General features: G+C 41.7%; 1 protein-coding gene across 1 annotated transcript in view; it reads right to left on the bottom strand.

Annotated features, from left to right (window-relative positions):
• kdrl (kinase insert domain receptor like) overlaps positions 1-16,578 on the bottom strand; it is a 167,928-nt gene that overhangs the window by 115,964 nt on the left and 35,386 nt on the right. The window contains exon 3 of the mRNA XM_067997139.1: positions 5,897-6,117. Coding sequence (XP_067853240.1) covers positions 5,897-6,117 — 221 coding nt within the window. The remainder of the gene's footprint in view (positions 1-5,896; positions 6,118-16,578) is intronic.

The following is a 16,578-nucleotide window of genomic DNA, read 5'->3' as shown; positions in this document are numbered from 1 at the left end:
AAAGCTTGGAAATGGAACACTTTCACAATTTGAACATCCAGTGTCAGCATTAAGCACTCCCACGTTAGATAGAGCACAGTTAGATGCATAGTAGAGCTCCATCAACTCTGTTAATCTCAGAGGTACATTTTCTACTGCAAAAGTGTGTCATTTTTCCAATAACCCGACCAATTATCCTGTAGCTTCTCTGAGTGAGATTGCAATTTTAATGCCAATTAGTGCAGTATTGCACAGTGGGCCCATGACCATCCTGAACAGCCAGGGATGAGATTGTACAAACCCATTCCAGAAAGAACCACTAGAATCAACAGAGAGACGAGGCTGTTATTCTAGCATTCTGGATGGAATTATAGTGGAGTTTGACTGACTGTGCTATCCAGTACCTGATCCAGTGTGTATTCCAGATGTCTGGCAACACCTCGATTTTAAAATTCTCATCCTTGTTTTCAAATCCCTCCATGGCCTCACCCCTCCCTAAATCTGTAACCTCCTCCAGCCCTACAACCCTCCGAGATCTCTGCGCTCCTCCAATTCTAGCTTCTTGCGCATCCCTGATTTTAATCACTCCACCATTGGCAGCCGCGCCTTCAGCTGCCTAGCCCTAAGCTCTGGAATTCCCTCTCTAAATCTCTCCACCTCTCTACCTCTCTCTCCTCCTTTAAGACCTATCTCCTTAAAACCTATCTCTTTGACCAAGTTTTTGGTCACCGGTCTTAATATCTCCTTATGTCGCCCGGTATCAAATTTTGTTTGATAATAGCTTCTGTGAAGTGCCTTGGGAGGTTAAAAGCTCTATACAAATACAAGTTGTTGTCGTTGAAGAACTGGGTAGAGCACCACCCTCCTGAAACTTTATTTTCTAATGTTGAATTTTGGCACTAGTATTATTCTTCTTTACATGGCTGTGTCGCTAACACTTCAGCTCTGATTTAAATGGCTTGTGAAATTGACAGCATACATCCAAAATGTTTCTTTCATCTTTGGAAAAGTTTATTTTGGGTGTGTGCTGTTGTTACTACAAAGTGGCCTTTGAATTTATTTAATAATTGCCAAATGACTTCAACTCAAGTAAATCAAAGAAGCTGGAAGATTGACTCAGTAAATAAATGTGCGAGTAAATGACGTTAGGTAGCATCACTTCTCTTGGAACTTCTTAGTCAGTGCCAGTTTTCAGCGATCCTGACACTGATGTGTCATATTGTATCAGGAAATTGAAAAAAAACAGGAGTGACAGGAAATAATAGAGAATGAACAGCATTTCCGATACATTCAGAATCCATTTCCCAAGCAGAAGTATCAAGAACTTCCTTTTCAGTAATCTGCACTTACATTATCTCAATTTACTGTGTACTCCATTCCAGCATCCCTTTCTGCATTTCCCTGAATATATGTTCCTGTATTTCTATTTAAAACTGTCAGGCTATGAGAAACAGTGGCTTTGAGTCTACACTGTGACCCCACCGCACATCCTTTATGTTGAAACCTATTATAGATTAAGAGTTTACTTCTTATTTGGTTTGTATATTCCAGTTATTGCTAAGTGCTGAGAATGATTTTTGAACCGATGTTCAAGTGAAGTAACTCAAGATTAGCACCTTAGTTTACAGTACTTTTCAGTGACCCAAGCCTGCATTTGTTGCTATGAAATTATCTGGAAGATGGGTTTGAATCTAGTCCAAGATGATGAAATAAACGTCTCTTCTCTCTCCTTGTAGTAAAGGGAATAAATTAAATGATTTTGGGTAGTTTTAACCCAGCTCCTAGTCAGGTTGAGCCCACAGCATAGAACTAATCATAATACAGCCAACGGGCAGCTTGTAGATTCATTCAGAAAGGCTGGTGTGGGAAATGGAAGAAAATCACATTGGCACTTTATTGAGGTAAAGCTGTGGGATCTTCATTGTCCCTTCTTCCTCTTGCAATACCTGAGCTTGGGGCACTTCACGTTCATATTGAATGCCAAAAGTGGAAAAAGAGTTCCATTCCTCAGCAGTTATATCTTTCACCTCAAGAATCCATCCACAATTTTTAATTTTTATTTTTGTGGGGTCAGGAGAAGCAAGCACATTGATTACCTATGTGATAACTAGACAAGTTCTAATGATCTGAGAACAATCTTAAAGCAAAATTACAAATAAACTGGATTTAACTACAACCTAATATAACTGGATTACATTTATTGCTAAAAAGTAAAGTCCCTTTATTTCATATCATAGAATCATAGAATGGTGCCAGCACAAAAGGGCAGCCATTTGGCCCATCGAGCCCATGCCAGCTCTTTGTAAGAGCAATCCAGTTAGTTCCATTCCCCCGCTCTTTCCCCGTAGCGTTGCAAATTTTTTCCCGTCAAGTATTTATCCAATTCCTTTTTGAAAGCCATGATTGAATCTGCTCCCACTACCCCCTCAGGCAGTGCATTCCAGATCATAACTACTCGCTGTGTAAATAAATTTTTCCTCATGTCGCCTTTGGTTCTTTTGCTAATTACCTTAAATCTGTGTCCTCTGGTTCTCGACCCTGGCAATGGGAACAGTTTCTCTTTATTTACTTAATCTAAACCCTTCATGATTTTGAACACTTTTATCAAATCTCCCCTCAACCTTCCGTGTTCTAAGGAGAACAACCCCAGCTTCTCCAGTCTATCCATGTAACTGAGGTCCCTCATCACTTGAACCATTCTAGTAAATCTTTTCTGCACCCTCTCCAAGGCCTTCACACCCATCCTAAAGTATGGTGCCCAGAATTGGACACAATACTCCAGTTGTGGCCGCACCAGTATTTTATAAAGGTTCAACACAACTTTGTTGCTTTTGTACTCTATGCCTCTATTTATAAAGCCCAGGATCCCGTATGCTTTTTTAACCACTTTTTCAAACTGTCCTGACACCTTCAAAGATTTGTGCACATATACCCCCAGGTCTCTCTGTTCCTGCACTCCATTTAGAATTGTACCATTTGTTTCATATTGTCTCCTCATTCTTTTTGCCAAAATGTTTCACTTCGCACTTCTCTGTGTTAAATTTCACCTGCCATGTGTCCACCCGTTCCACCAGCCTGTCTATGTCCTCTTGAAGTCTATTACTATCCTGTTCACTGTTTACTACACTTCTAAGTTTTGTTAACTGCAAATTTTGAAATTGTGCCCTGTACAAATCATTAATATATATCAATAAAAGCAGTGGTCCTAGTAACGACCCTTGGGAACACTACTGTATACCTTCCTCCAATCCGAAAAACAACAGTTCACCTCTACTCTCTGTTTCCTGTCATGTAGTCAATTTCATATCCATGCTACCACTACCCCTTTAATTCCATGGGCTTCAATTTTGCTGACACGCCTATTATGCGGCACTTTATCAAATGCCTTTTGAAAGTCCATATACACAACATCAACCGCATTGCCCTCATCAACCCTCTCTGTTTCCTCATCAAAAAACTCAACCAAGTTAGTTAAACACGATTTGCCTTTAACAAATCCATGCTGGCTTTCCCTTATTAATCCACAGTTGTCCAAGTGACTATTAATTTTATTCCAGATTATTATTTCTAAAAGCTTCCCCACCACTGAGGTTAAACTGACTGGCCTGGTTGTTGGGTTTATCCTTACACCCTTGCTGAATAAAAGTGTAACATTTGCAATTCTCCAGTCCTCTGGCACCACCCCCATATCTAAGGAGAATTGGAAGATTATGGCCAACACCTCTACAATTTCTGCCCTTACTTCCCATCCAGACTGGGTGACTTATCTACTTTATGTACAGCCAGCATTTCTAATACCGCCTGTTTATGAATTTTTAGCCCATCCAATATCTCAACTACCTCTTTTACTGTAACTTTAGCAGCATCTTTTTCTTTGGTAAAGACAGATACAAAGTACTCATTTAGTACCTCAGCTATGCCCTCTGCCTCTATGCGTAGATCTCCTTTTTGGTCCCTAATCAGCCTCACCCCTCCTCTTACTACCCATTTACTATTTATTTGCCTATAGGAGACTTTTGGATTCCCTTTTATGTTAGCCACCATTCTATTCTCATATTCTCTTTTCTCCTCTTATTTCCTTTTCCACTTACCTCTGTACTTCTATATTCAGCCTGGTTATCAATTGTATTATCAACCTGACATCTCAATCCGACTATTTTTCAATCTATATCAATGACTTGGATGAAGGGATCGAATGTATGGTTGCTAAATTTGCTGATGACACAAAGGCAGGTAGGAAAGTAAGTTGTCAAGAGGACATAAGGAGTCTGCAAAGGGATATAGATAGGTTAAGTAAGTGGGCAAAAATTTGGCAGATGGAGTATAATGTGGGAAAATGTGAACTTGAGCACTTTGGCAGGAGGAATAGAAAAGCAGTATATTATTTAAATGGAGAGAGGTTGCAGAACTCTAAGGTACAGAGGGATCTGAGTGCCCTAGTACATGAATCACAAAAAGTTATTATGCAGGTACAGCAAGTGATTAGGAAGGCAAATGGAATGTTGTCATTTATTGCAAAGGGAATGGACTATAAAAGTAGAGATGTACAGGGCATTGGTGAGACCACATCTAGAATACTGTGTGCAGTTTTGGTCTCCTTATTTAAGAAAGGACGTAATTGCTTTAGAGGTGGTTCAGAGAAGGTTCACTCGACTGATTCCTGGGATGAGGATGTTATCTTATGAGGAAAGGTTGGACAAGTTGGGCATTGGAGTTTCGAAGAATGAGAGGTGATCTTATTGAAACATATAAGATCCTGAGGGGACTTGAAGAGGTAAATGCTGAGAGGATGTTTCCCCTTGTGGGAGAGACTAGAACTAGGGGACACAGTTTAAAAATAAGGGGTCTCCCATTTAAGGTGGAGATGAGGAGAAATTTTTTCTCTCGCAGGGTCGTGAGTCTGTGGAACTCCCTTCCCCAGAGAGCAGTGGAGGCAGGGTCATTGAATATTTTTAAGGCTGCATTAGATAGATTCCTGATTAACAAGGGAGTCAAAGGTTATAGTAGGTAGACGGGAAATTAGGGTTGAGGTCACAATCAGATCAGCCATGATCTTATCAAATGGCAGGGCAGGCTCGAGGGGCCGAATGGTCTACTCCTGCTCTTAATTTGTATGTTCGTATCTGTCTTTTTTTGCTTCATCTTACTCTCTATCTCTTTTGTCATCCAGGGAGCTCTGCCTTTGATTGCCCTATCTCTCCACCTTGGTGGGAATGTACTTAGATTGTACCCGAACCATCTCCTTTTTAAGGTCGCCCATTGTTCGATTACAGTTGTTCCATTTAAATGAATGTTTCTCCCACGTGTTGTTGTCTCCACACTACATGCCATTCTGTGATGGAGAAATATCGCCAGAAGGTTCACAGGAGAGGCCTGGTGTAACTTGCTCACTGCTGCATCTTTCCTCTCTGTAAGGAAGCAGCGAGACTCCAGTCTGTATTTCCCCTGAATTACGGGCGCCAACACGTGCCCCACTTCTCCACAACATAGCACCTCAGAAGACCAACCCATCAATGGAGCCAGCAGAAGGAGTGAAATTCATAATTAACAAATAATTATGTTTTTAATAATAGAAACAATTGAATGAGAAATAACATGGAAATTCAAAATTCATTATCGTGGGAATATTGATTTGCCAATAAGTTATTAGCTCAATTAGACTATTATTCAGCCAAGTGTAGGCTATGTTGTCTATTATTTAGGAAGCTATTGTCTCAAATAAGCTGTTATTCTTTGAGCTGTAAGCTCATTTAGACATTCCCTTGTGTTATTTTAATGTATTTGGCAGTCGAAGGCACACCAAGCCACATTGTATCACACTCAGGGTTTTTCCTGACAGGGTTATCAGTTTGGAGCACACACAGACAGACAAGGCCCACAGTTACAGACACAGGATACTTTAAACTGGTTTCCTTACCTCTGACAAATAAATAGACCTGGGATTTAGGATTTTCATTGGCTGCAGAAGTGGCATATTCACAAGTGTAGTATCCAGTATCATTGCGATGAGCCTGCCTTAAAGTCAGAGTACTGCAAAAATACTTCCCTTTGTCATCACACTTGTAGTTGATTATGTTTAATCTGTCTTTTGCAACATCAGGATGATTGGGTCCGGACCAGTTCAAGGATGCCTGCCCCCTGTTGATAAACCACAATGGCTACAATTAATCACAGGCATAAGAGCTACGTTACTAGTACAGTTTGCTTTGCTTTGTTTTTCCATATTCATCTCACTAATGACTCAAACTTGAGTTCAGCCTTTTGTATTATAAAGCTCATCAGTTCCGCAGCTGGATTTTCCCATATGGGAAAAATACCATGATTACTTCCATTTATATAGCTCCTTATTACCTAAAAGTGCGGCACACTACAGGGGACACTCTGTGATCCCGCTCTCATAGTGGGTTAGACACTTGTCTCAGGAAGTGCAGGTTGGTGGATAGAGCTAAAACATTGTAGTCCTGATTTTCTGGCCCATGCTTCCTGAAGCCATGGCTCCTCACTGGGAGCATGACCTTGGGGAATTACCCATTATGAAATACTTTTGGAATGCAGGAGTCACACATGGCAGGCATTCTGCTCCAGCAACATCCTACAAATCTCAATGAGATAAGTCTTCAGTTAACCTGTGGTGGTTGAGAAAGTAATGTGGCTAGGACACTGGGAGTTCTCTCTGATGTTCTATGAATAGAGCCATGGCATCTTCAATGTCCACCTGAGCAGCAAACGGTACCTTGATTTAACATCTCACTCGAGTAGTGGCACCTCCAAAAATGCAGCGCTCCCTCAGTACCACATTAGAGCGTCAGCCACAGCAATGCGGCCAAGTTATGGTATGAGGCCCAAACCCAGGGGCGGAGCTAATGTCAAAGGAGTTTGTAGTCCAGATTTGGCTGACTTGGCACAGCATAACCACAATGACATCCTCCAATGCCATATTCCTATTTATATCAGACTCAAAATGGCAAAGCAATTGGGAAGTTAAAAGTTAAGTGAATAAATTACTTGCAGTCAGTTTTGACCGAGCCCTGAAATACAAAATTAGCCGACTGCAAAGTGATGGGGGATGGGGGGGGGCCATCATAACCCCCCCCCCCCCCAACGACTGGTTCTCCCACTGCTCAAACCTACAAGCTTACTCAGAGGGGAGAGTGCCAACAGCTGAACTAAATTGATACAATGGGCCAGAATTTTCCGTCAAAATAACAGCAAGGCTAATGGCACTCACCGTTATTTATGGGTAAATGGTACAGTAACTTCAGGCGAGAAGCAGATGTGCTGTTAAATGCAAAAATCCAAAAGTTGCTGTCCGAGTTGGGCCGCTCCACCATTAACTTCGCGAAAATGGCATCTCACCCTTAGCCTCCCAGTTTTTGTTTTAGGAACTTGCTGTATTTGCCCATTAAACTCGCCACAGGAAGTTAAGTATCATAATATCATAGTAGGTACAGCGCAGGATGAGGCCATTCGGCCCATCGTGCCTGTGCTGGCTGTTTGAAAGAGCTGCCCAATTAGTCCCATTTCCCTGCTCTTTCCCCATAACCCTGTACATTTTTTACCTTCAAGTATTTTTCCAATTCCCTTTTGAAAGTTACTATTGAATCTGCTTCCACCACCCTTTCAGGCAGTTCATTCCAGATCATTACAACTCGCTACATTAAAAAGAAGTTTCCTCATGTCACCTCTGGCTCTTTTACTGATCACCTTAAATCTGTGTCCTTTGGTTACCGACCCTTCTGCCACTGGAAACAGATTTACTCTGTCAAAACTGTTCATGATTTTGAAACTCTCTATCAAATCTCCCCTTAACCTTTCCTGCTTTAAGGAAAATAACCCCAGCATCTCCAGGCTCTCCACATAACGGAAGTCCCTCATCCCTGGTACCATTCCAGTAAACCTCTCTAAGGCCTTGACATCCTTCCTAAAGTGTGGTGCCCAGAATTGAACACAACACTCCAGTGGAGGCCTAACCAATGTTTTACAACAGTTTAGGATAACTTCCATGCTTTTGTACCCTATGCCTCTATTAATAGAATCATAGAAATTTATGGCACAGAAGGAGGCCATTCAGCCCATCATGTCTGTGCCGGCCACAAGAGAGCTATCCAGCCTCATCCCATTTTCCAGCTCTTGATCTGTAGCCTAGGATCCCATATGATTTTTTAGCAGCCTTCTCAACTTGTCCTGCCACCTTGAAAGGTTTGTGGACATATACCCACAGGTCTCTCTGTTCCTGTACCCCTTTTAAAATTGTACCATTTAGTTTATATTGCCTCTCCTCGTTCTTCCTAGCAAAATGTATCACTTCACACTTGTCTGCATTAAATTTCATCTGCCATGTGTTTGCCCATTTCATCAGTCTGTCTATCTTCTCCTGAAGTCTGTTGGAATCCGTCACATTGTTTATTACATTTCCGAGTTTCATGTCATCTGCAAACTTTGAAATTATACCCACTATACCCAAGTCCAGATCATTAATATATATCAAAAAGATAATATATCAAAAAGGTCCTAATACTTCCCTCCAATCTGAAAAACAACTGTTCACCACTACTCTCTACTTTCTGTCCCTTAGCCAATTTTATATCCTTGCTGCCACTGTCCCTTTAATCCCTTAGGCTTTAATTTTGCTAACAAGTCTACTATGTGGTACTTTATCAAATGCCATTTGAAAGTCCATAAACACAACATCAACCGTACTACTCCCATCAACCCTCTCCATTACTTCATTAAAGAACTCAATCAAGTTCGTCAAACACTATTTTCCTTTAACAAATCCATGCCGACTTTCATTTATTAGCCCATACTTTTCCAAGTGCCAATTAATTTTGTCCTGGATTATTGTCTCTAAAAGTTTCCTCACCACCCTTATTAGGCTGACTGGCCTGTAATTGCTGGGTTTATCCCTCTCCCCTTTTTTGAACAGGGGTGTAATATTTGCAATCCTCCAGTCCTCTGGCACTGTCCCCTTTTCTAAGGAGGATTGGAAGATTGTGGCCAGATCCTCTGCAAATTCCACCCTTGCTTCTCTCAGTAACCTAAGATGCATCCCATCTGGACTGGGTGACTTTTCTACTTTGAGTACTGCCAATCTTTTAAGTACCTCCTCTTTATCTATTTTTATTCTATCCATTTTGGCTACTACCTCCTCCTTTACTGCTACAATGGCAGCATCCTCTTCTCTAGTGAAGATGCATGCTAAATATTCATTTAGTACCTCAGCCATGCCCTCTGCCTCCACAAGAAGATCTGCTTTTTTGTCCATAATCCCTTTGACTACCCTTTTACTATTTATATGTTTATAAAAGTCTTTTGGGTTCCCTTTTACATTAGCTGCTAATCTATTCTCATACTCTCTTTGTCCTTCTTACTCCCTTTTTTAGATCTCCTCTGTACTTTCTGTATTCAGCCTGGTTCTCTACTGTATTATGAACCTTACATTCGTCATAATCCTTTTGTTTTGGTTTCATTTTAATTTCTATATCTTTAGTCATCCAGGGAGCTCTAGCTTTCGATGCCCTTCCTTTTCCTCTCATAGGAATGTATCTACTCTGTACCCAAACCAACTCCTCCTTGAAGGCCTCCCATTGTTCAATTACTGTTTTGCCTACCAATTTTTGATTCCAATCCACCTGGGCAAGATCCCTTTTTAACTCACTAAAATTAGTCCTCTTCTGGTTAAGTATTTTTCACATTTGATTGTTATTTGTCCTTTTTCATGACTATTCTAAACCTAATGATATTATGATCACTGTTGCCCAAATGATCCCCCACTGAAACATGCTCCATCTGCCCCACTTCATTCCTCAGAACTAGATCCAGCTCAGCTTCCTTCCTCGTTGGGCTGGAAACACACTGTTCAAGAAAGTTCTCTTCTACATGTTTCAGGAATTCCTCCCCCTCTTTGCCCTTTACACTGTTACTGTCCCAATCTATATTAGGATAATTGAAGTCTCCGCTTATCATTATTCTATAGATCTTACATCTTTCTGTAATTTGCCTACAATTTTGCTCCTCTAACTCATTTCTACTATTTGGTGGCCTGTAGTATACACCCAGTAGTGTAATAGCTCCTCTATTGTTCTTTACACTCGCAAGTATCTTTTCAACCATGTGACAAGTGTTAATAACTGCCAATCAATCTCTATGGCAGCAAAAATTAACTATTACAAGTGTGGAGTCTCATTCCTTCAGGTTTTGAATTTTTCAGGAGATCTTAAAAATGTGAAATTTTAAATAATTAATTTTTTGTCTTACTTTTCCTTTGTCTCTTTTCTCTCTCTTAATTCAATCTTTCTTTCCCTCTCTTTACTTATCTTTCTGCACCTGATTTGACTCCTCAGTCCTTCCCGTGTTTATTTCCCAATCCTTCAATCTGATTGGTTAAGGAGATAACCTGTTGCTTGCCCTGTTCACTCAGATTCCAGATGCTCTGTTTCCCTCGTTGTGCGTTATCAGTTCACAATTTCAACAAATTTGTGGGAAAAAATTTTTTGAGCTGAAGGGTGCAGTGGCACCCTTCAGCTCAAAAAAATTCTGGCCCAATGTGACTTTATGCATCTACTGCCCCATTGGGTGGGCTGTCCAGACTGATACAGGGCTTCACTGGTATTAGGTGCTGCCCAGTTGCCTGTCATCCATGATAGAAGTCAGACTAAAAATCAAACACAATGGGAAGAGGTTGCAAAGCCTGTAATAAGGATGGTACAGTATAACATATACAAGTTAATTTGCAGGTGAACACACTGGTATAATTTATGACATGATTATAAAGGGCAAAGAAATAAGTAATTCATTCTTCCAATAATAGAGGGCGAGAGAAATCCATTAAACCTATTTCTGTCTGTTCAAATTGAACCTACATTATTTTTTGATTTACTGTGTAAACAACAGCAAAGAAACCAGGATATGTATTTATAGTATATAATAGCACTGTGTAATTTCATGTAATGCAGACAAGGTAATTTTTCCAGAGCTTAATGTTGAGACAAAAAAACTAGTGACATTGATAGCAGGTGACATTTTGGGACAAAAAGCTGGTGAGATGATCAGTGGCTGGTGTAGCTTTATTTTTAAAATCAATGAAATGCCCATCAAGGTTGAAAAGACTAAAAGAGATGAAGTAAGTTTAAAAAGTAGTGAATAGATGATGCAAAGCTATCTTTTAAAAGCTTGAAGAGTAGAAGGTTGTTCAATAAATCTTGATTTCAACAAAGAGAGGATGCAAAGATAAGACTGAAAAAGGTGGAACATATAGGTGGTGAGATGGTGAGCGGCTGGTGGAAGTGGGATTAAAAATAGCAATATTATCAATGATCAGCAATGTGCCATCACCATTCATTTTTAAAAAAGCTTTTTCTCACAGAATTATAGTTTTCAATATTTGTAGTGCAGTAGCATTTTGAAAGATATGCAGTTGTTGGAAAGTGCCACTTGTATTGTGACTATCTCCAGCTACATTTGGATCGTAGCTGGAAAGATAATGTGGCTTGGGTGGTTTTAAAGAGCAGTGTCTTCACGAAAAAGCATTTGGCAGGCCTTTTTAAGTTTGTTTACTTAAATTACACCAAAGAGCATCAGTATGTAAATGAAGCCATTGTGACCAAAATGATTTTCTACACTTTCACCATCCCCCCACCCCCGCAAAAAGACTCTCAATATTTTCTTATCAAGGCACTGCCCCTTTACACATTATTGCAGAATGCTCTACCATCTGCTAACATCCCACTTTGCACTCTTCAGTTTATTGTTATGTAAGCACCCAGAGTAAAATAACCTCTCAGCTCTGTGAAATGATTGTAGATCATTTCTTGGTAAGGATAGGCTGGATTATGAAATGTGCCAGGCCTACATATTGTGCTCCTAATTCTAACTCTCTTAGTACTGGCATGTAGTTCAAAGATTAGAAATGTTCAGACATGATAGTTGGACTGCAGAAACTTGCTACCATCTTTCTTTGGATCCACTTTACAATTTAAATGATATGGGTTGTGTGGGATGGTGGCCAGGGCTGTAATGAAGCAATCACTTCACATGTCTTTGGCTGTTGTTTCCAAGGCTCACCACTGGGTGACACTTGGTTCCACCCACCATGTGTGCGATGAAGCTCATCAGGTATTTGGCTGGATCTTTCTATGTGAGAAAAATGTGATTTTATGAGGCTACTGGTCATTGGTTGAGCTCTCCAAAGTGCTACAGAGCAGCACTGGTGTCAGATGTCATCAAAAAGTTTGTCACTTATTCATCAAATTCTCAGCTGGGAAGTAGAATGTTTGGACTGTGGTTGTGAAAAATGGAAGAAGAAGTAAATAACTAAACAATACAAACAAGTTGTGTGTGGGGGGGGGAGCAGCTTAAATAATGAACCAGTTGAGTAATGAATGCACAGTAATGAGACTGATGTTGTCTGCAGATAATCCTAGCAGCAGAATCCTTGACATGCATTCATAGGGCTGGAATTTGGACCTCAGCCTTGATTGGTAAACCTCTACTGGTAGGTTTTTACCAGTCCTCAGTAGGGACATTCAGTAGCATTTTGAACAAGATAGAGACTCGCAGGAAGATTATAGTTCTGCTTCCACCAACTGCATTTGCCCCATTTCACAGGGAGTGATATTTACAGTGCCTGTAGAATCTTAAGAATATTGCCAAACAGCAACAGGTCATTTGGCCTATTAAGTCTGTGCCAGCATTTTATTCCAGTTGCGACCCTCATCTTGCTCTCTGCTCAGTGCCACCAGTTCTGGGGGAGGTGGGACCAGTACAAATTGGACGGTCTGCATCTGGGCAGGACTGGAACCAATGTCCTAGGGGGAGTGTTTGCCAGTGCTGTTGGGGAGGGTTTAAACTAATGTGGCAGGGGGATGGGAACCGATGCAGGAAGTCAGTGGGAAATAAAATGGTGACAGAAACAAAAGGCAGTAAGGGAGAGTGTACAGAACATGACCGGACAGATGGTCTGAGAAAGCAGGGCAAAGACCAAGGGAAGTCTAGATTAAACTGCATTTATTTCAATGCAAGATGTCTGATGGGCAAGGCAGATGAACTCAGGGCATGGATGGGTACATGGGACTGGGATGTTATAGCTATTACTGAAACATGGATAAGGGAGGGGCAGGACTGGCAGCTCAATGTTCCAGGGTACAGGTGCTATAGGAAAGATAGAGCAGGAGGTAAGAGAGGAGGGGGAGTTGCGTTCTTGATTAGGGAGAAGATCACGGCAGTAGTGAGAGGGGATATATCCGAGGGTTCGCCCACTGAGTCTATATGGGTAGAACTGAAAAATAAGAAGGGAGAGATCACTTTGATAGGATTGTACTACAGACCCCCAAATAGTCAACGGGAATTTGAGGAGCAAATATGTAAGGAGATTACAGACAGCTGCAAGAAAAATAGGGTGGTAATAGTAGGGGACTTTAACTTTCCCAACATTGACTGGGACAGCCATAGCATTAGGGGCTTGGATGGAGAGAAATTTGTTGAGTGTATTCAGGAGGAATTTCTCATTCAGTATGTGGATGGCCCGACTAGAGAGGGGGCAAAACTTGACCTCCTCTTGGGAAATAAGGAAGGGCAGGTGACAGAAGTGTTGGTGAGGGATCACTTTGGGACAAGTGATCATAATTCCATTAGTTTTAAGATAGCTATGGAGAATGATAGGTCTGGCCCAAAAGTTAAAATTCTAAATTGGGGAAAGGCCAATTTTGGTGGATAGACTGAGACTTTTTTCCCTGGAGAGTAGGAGGTTAAGGGGTGATCTTATAGAAGTCTATAAAATAATGAGGGGCATAGATAAGGTAGATAGTCAAAATCTTTTCCCAAAGGTAGGGGAGTCTATAACGAGGGGGCATAGATTTAAGGTGAGAGGGGAGAGATACAAAAGGGTCCAGAGGGGCAATTTTTTCACTCAAAGGGTGGTGAGTGTCTGGAACGAGCTGCCAGAGGCAGTAGTAGAGGCGGGTACAATTTTGTCTTTTAAAAAGCATTTGGACAGTTACATGGGTAAGATGGGTATAGAGGGATATGGACCAAGTGCAGGCAATTGGGACTAGCTTAGTGGTATAAACTGGGCGACATGGACATGTTGGGCCGAAGGGCCTGTTTCCATGTTGTAACTTCTATGATTCTATGATTCTATGATTCTAATATTCCTCTTTTCTAAGCAACTATCAAACACCTTAAAAAAATTTATGGATTCTGCTTCAACTGTTTGTGGTAGAGAATTCCACATTCTGACCACCCTCTGTGTAAAGAATTTCTTTGTCACCTGCCCTTTACTCCTTTTCATGATAATCTTAAATTCGTGCCCTCTTGTTTATGCTGCACCTTTCACATTGCTTTTATATACTCCCTATAATGGGTTGCCCACACAAAACTCCACACAATTCAGCAGCTGTGACTTAACTAAGGCTTTTTACAAGCTTTCCATACCTCCTTGATTTTGAACTGTACGGGGGTAATTTTTAAACAAGAAATCCAGGCAGTTAGAAATTGGAAAAAAAATCCTCTGCCTGGCTCGCTCGACTAGATTTTGAAGTGGGTCTTCAAATGGGCAGCGAGTGCTTCTGCCCGAATCAGGCAGGAGTCTTAATTAAAATATTTAAATCAGGGTCTCACGCCAGTTGTAGGACATGGCTGCAATTTTAAAGTACCAATGGGCAGAGCGTATGTGGCATATGGTCCGCCCATTTATACCAGGTGTTGTGTGGCCTAAACAACGGTTCTTAAAATGGAGTGCTGGTATCTGCCCAGAAAAGCTATGGTACAATGATTTTTGTGGCCACAAAGAAACCTTAAGGCACACTGCCAGCCACTCAGTGACGTCACCCTGGACTGACTCCCCTCCCCCACGTCGGGGCCTGACTTAAGGTTCCCAAACCTCCTGGAATGACCGTGAGTTTCCCGGAATCGGAGATTCCTCCACCAAGTGTTGCCTCCAGCAGCCTGGGAGATCAGCAGTTTAAATTTCCCGCCGCAGTGTGTCCTCCTTCTCCGTTACGTTACGGCTGTTAGAGAAGTCTCCGATTCGGTGACATCACCCGCAGAGCCGCGTGGAGCGCAGCTGGGAGGACTCGGGCATCGGGGAGTCTCGGCATTCGGAGGGGTGCTCTGAAATCCCACATTTCCCACGGAGCCAGGAGCAGCAGCAGCAAGGTGGTGAGTGGGAATGGCACGGAGAGAGGAGCAGCCAGTAAATGAGTAAGTGAAACCTGGGGATTTTACTACGGGTAAATGGCTTATTTCCACTGGTGGGCGAATGGGAAAATTAGGAAATGTAAACCAAGGATTCTCACTGGAAGAAACAAGGCAGGAAGAGGAAGGTTCTTAAACTGAGGGCTATTAGGCTGTGGGATAATTCACCACATGTGGCTATTGAGGTACAGACTAAGGGGGTGATTTTAAACCCCAAGAACGGGGGGTTGGGGGCGGGTGGGAGTTGAAAATAGTTGTTTTTTGGGTCGCGACCGCAACCCGGCTTTATTTCTGGGTTTAACTTTGCACTTAAAAGTACAGGCTTCCCACTGGGAATGCAAAGTCCCAAAACTTTGCGGTTGCGATCCAAAAAAACAACTATTTTCAACTGCCTGCCCCCAAACCACCTGTTCTTGAGGTTTAAAATCACCCCCTAAGACTTCATTTCAAAGGGAATGGGATATATATTTGAAAAGGAGGAATATAAGAAGGGGTGGGGGTGGGGAAAGGGGGTTATAGGAGAGAGTACCAGCACTGGAGACCAAATGGATTCCTTCTGTGCTGTAATTTCTATAATTCTATGAAAACTTTCCTCTATCGAGTCCGAGCTTAGCGAGTGGTTTAGAAATGTTGGTGCTGAGCTGAGTTTAGGACCATGTGCCTTGTGAGAAGTGCTCCAAACATTGAGCCCATTGCCCCTCGTGCAATCTCTTGGTTTGGTTCAGTTCGTCAGTCTGTGCCCCCTTGTTTTGATGGGTGAAGTCCAAGTACAGATCAGCTCTGACTGAGGTTCCCAGTTCAGGGTTGTCATCTTCACACGGAACTGGAATCCAGGGAGATAAAGAGAGAGATCGGGCCTGTTAAAAGTGGCATTGACTGAGGAACCTGACTGCACCTTGTGCAGTGCAGAAAGATTCTGGCTACGGTTTCAGGGTGAATATCAGGATTACTAGTAGTTATAGGTAGGAGATTGGGGCATTACACCTATTACTACCAATTACATATGAACTATCATTGAGTTATTGTATTACTGTTGGTTATGAGGGAAATCAGAGTGTTTCCACTTTACTATTAATTATCAGTGCAATTTCAATGAATTACCATTAGTTACTGGTAGAAACAAAGATCTTCCCACTTCTGGTTTCCCCTCTGTGAATTGCTCCCTCTCCTTTGGATTCCCCTCTACCCTGTCCATGGTTTGCCCTCTTTGCCTCATGGGTGATCTCCTGGTTCTTGGAACTTGTGGCACGTCAGCTGCTAGTGCAAAACCACGTGCAAAAATACTCAACTACAGGGGACTCAACCGTTATAAGGTAAATGCAATAACGTTTGTAGAAGTCATGTGATCAGATGTTACATGATCCAATGACGTAATCAAGCATCACATGGTCAGGTGTCATGCAGTCA

Source organism: Heptranchias perlo, chromosome 15 (genome assembly GCF_035084215.1).
Source record: "Heptranchias perlo isolate sHepPer1 chromosome 15, sHepPer1.hap1, whole genome shotgun sequence".
In the NCBI taxonomy this organism is placed as follows: domain Eukaryota; kingdom Metazoa; phylum Chordata; class Chondrichthyes; order Hexanchiformes; family Hexanchidae; genus Heptranchias; species Heptranchias perlo.
Note: the sequence above shows the minus strand (reverse complement) of the source record. Positions and strands in the feature narration are given on the sequence as shown.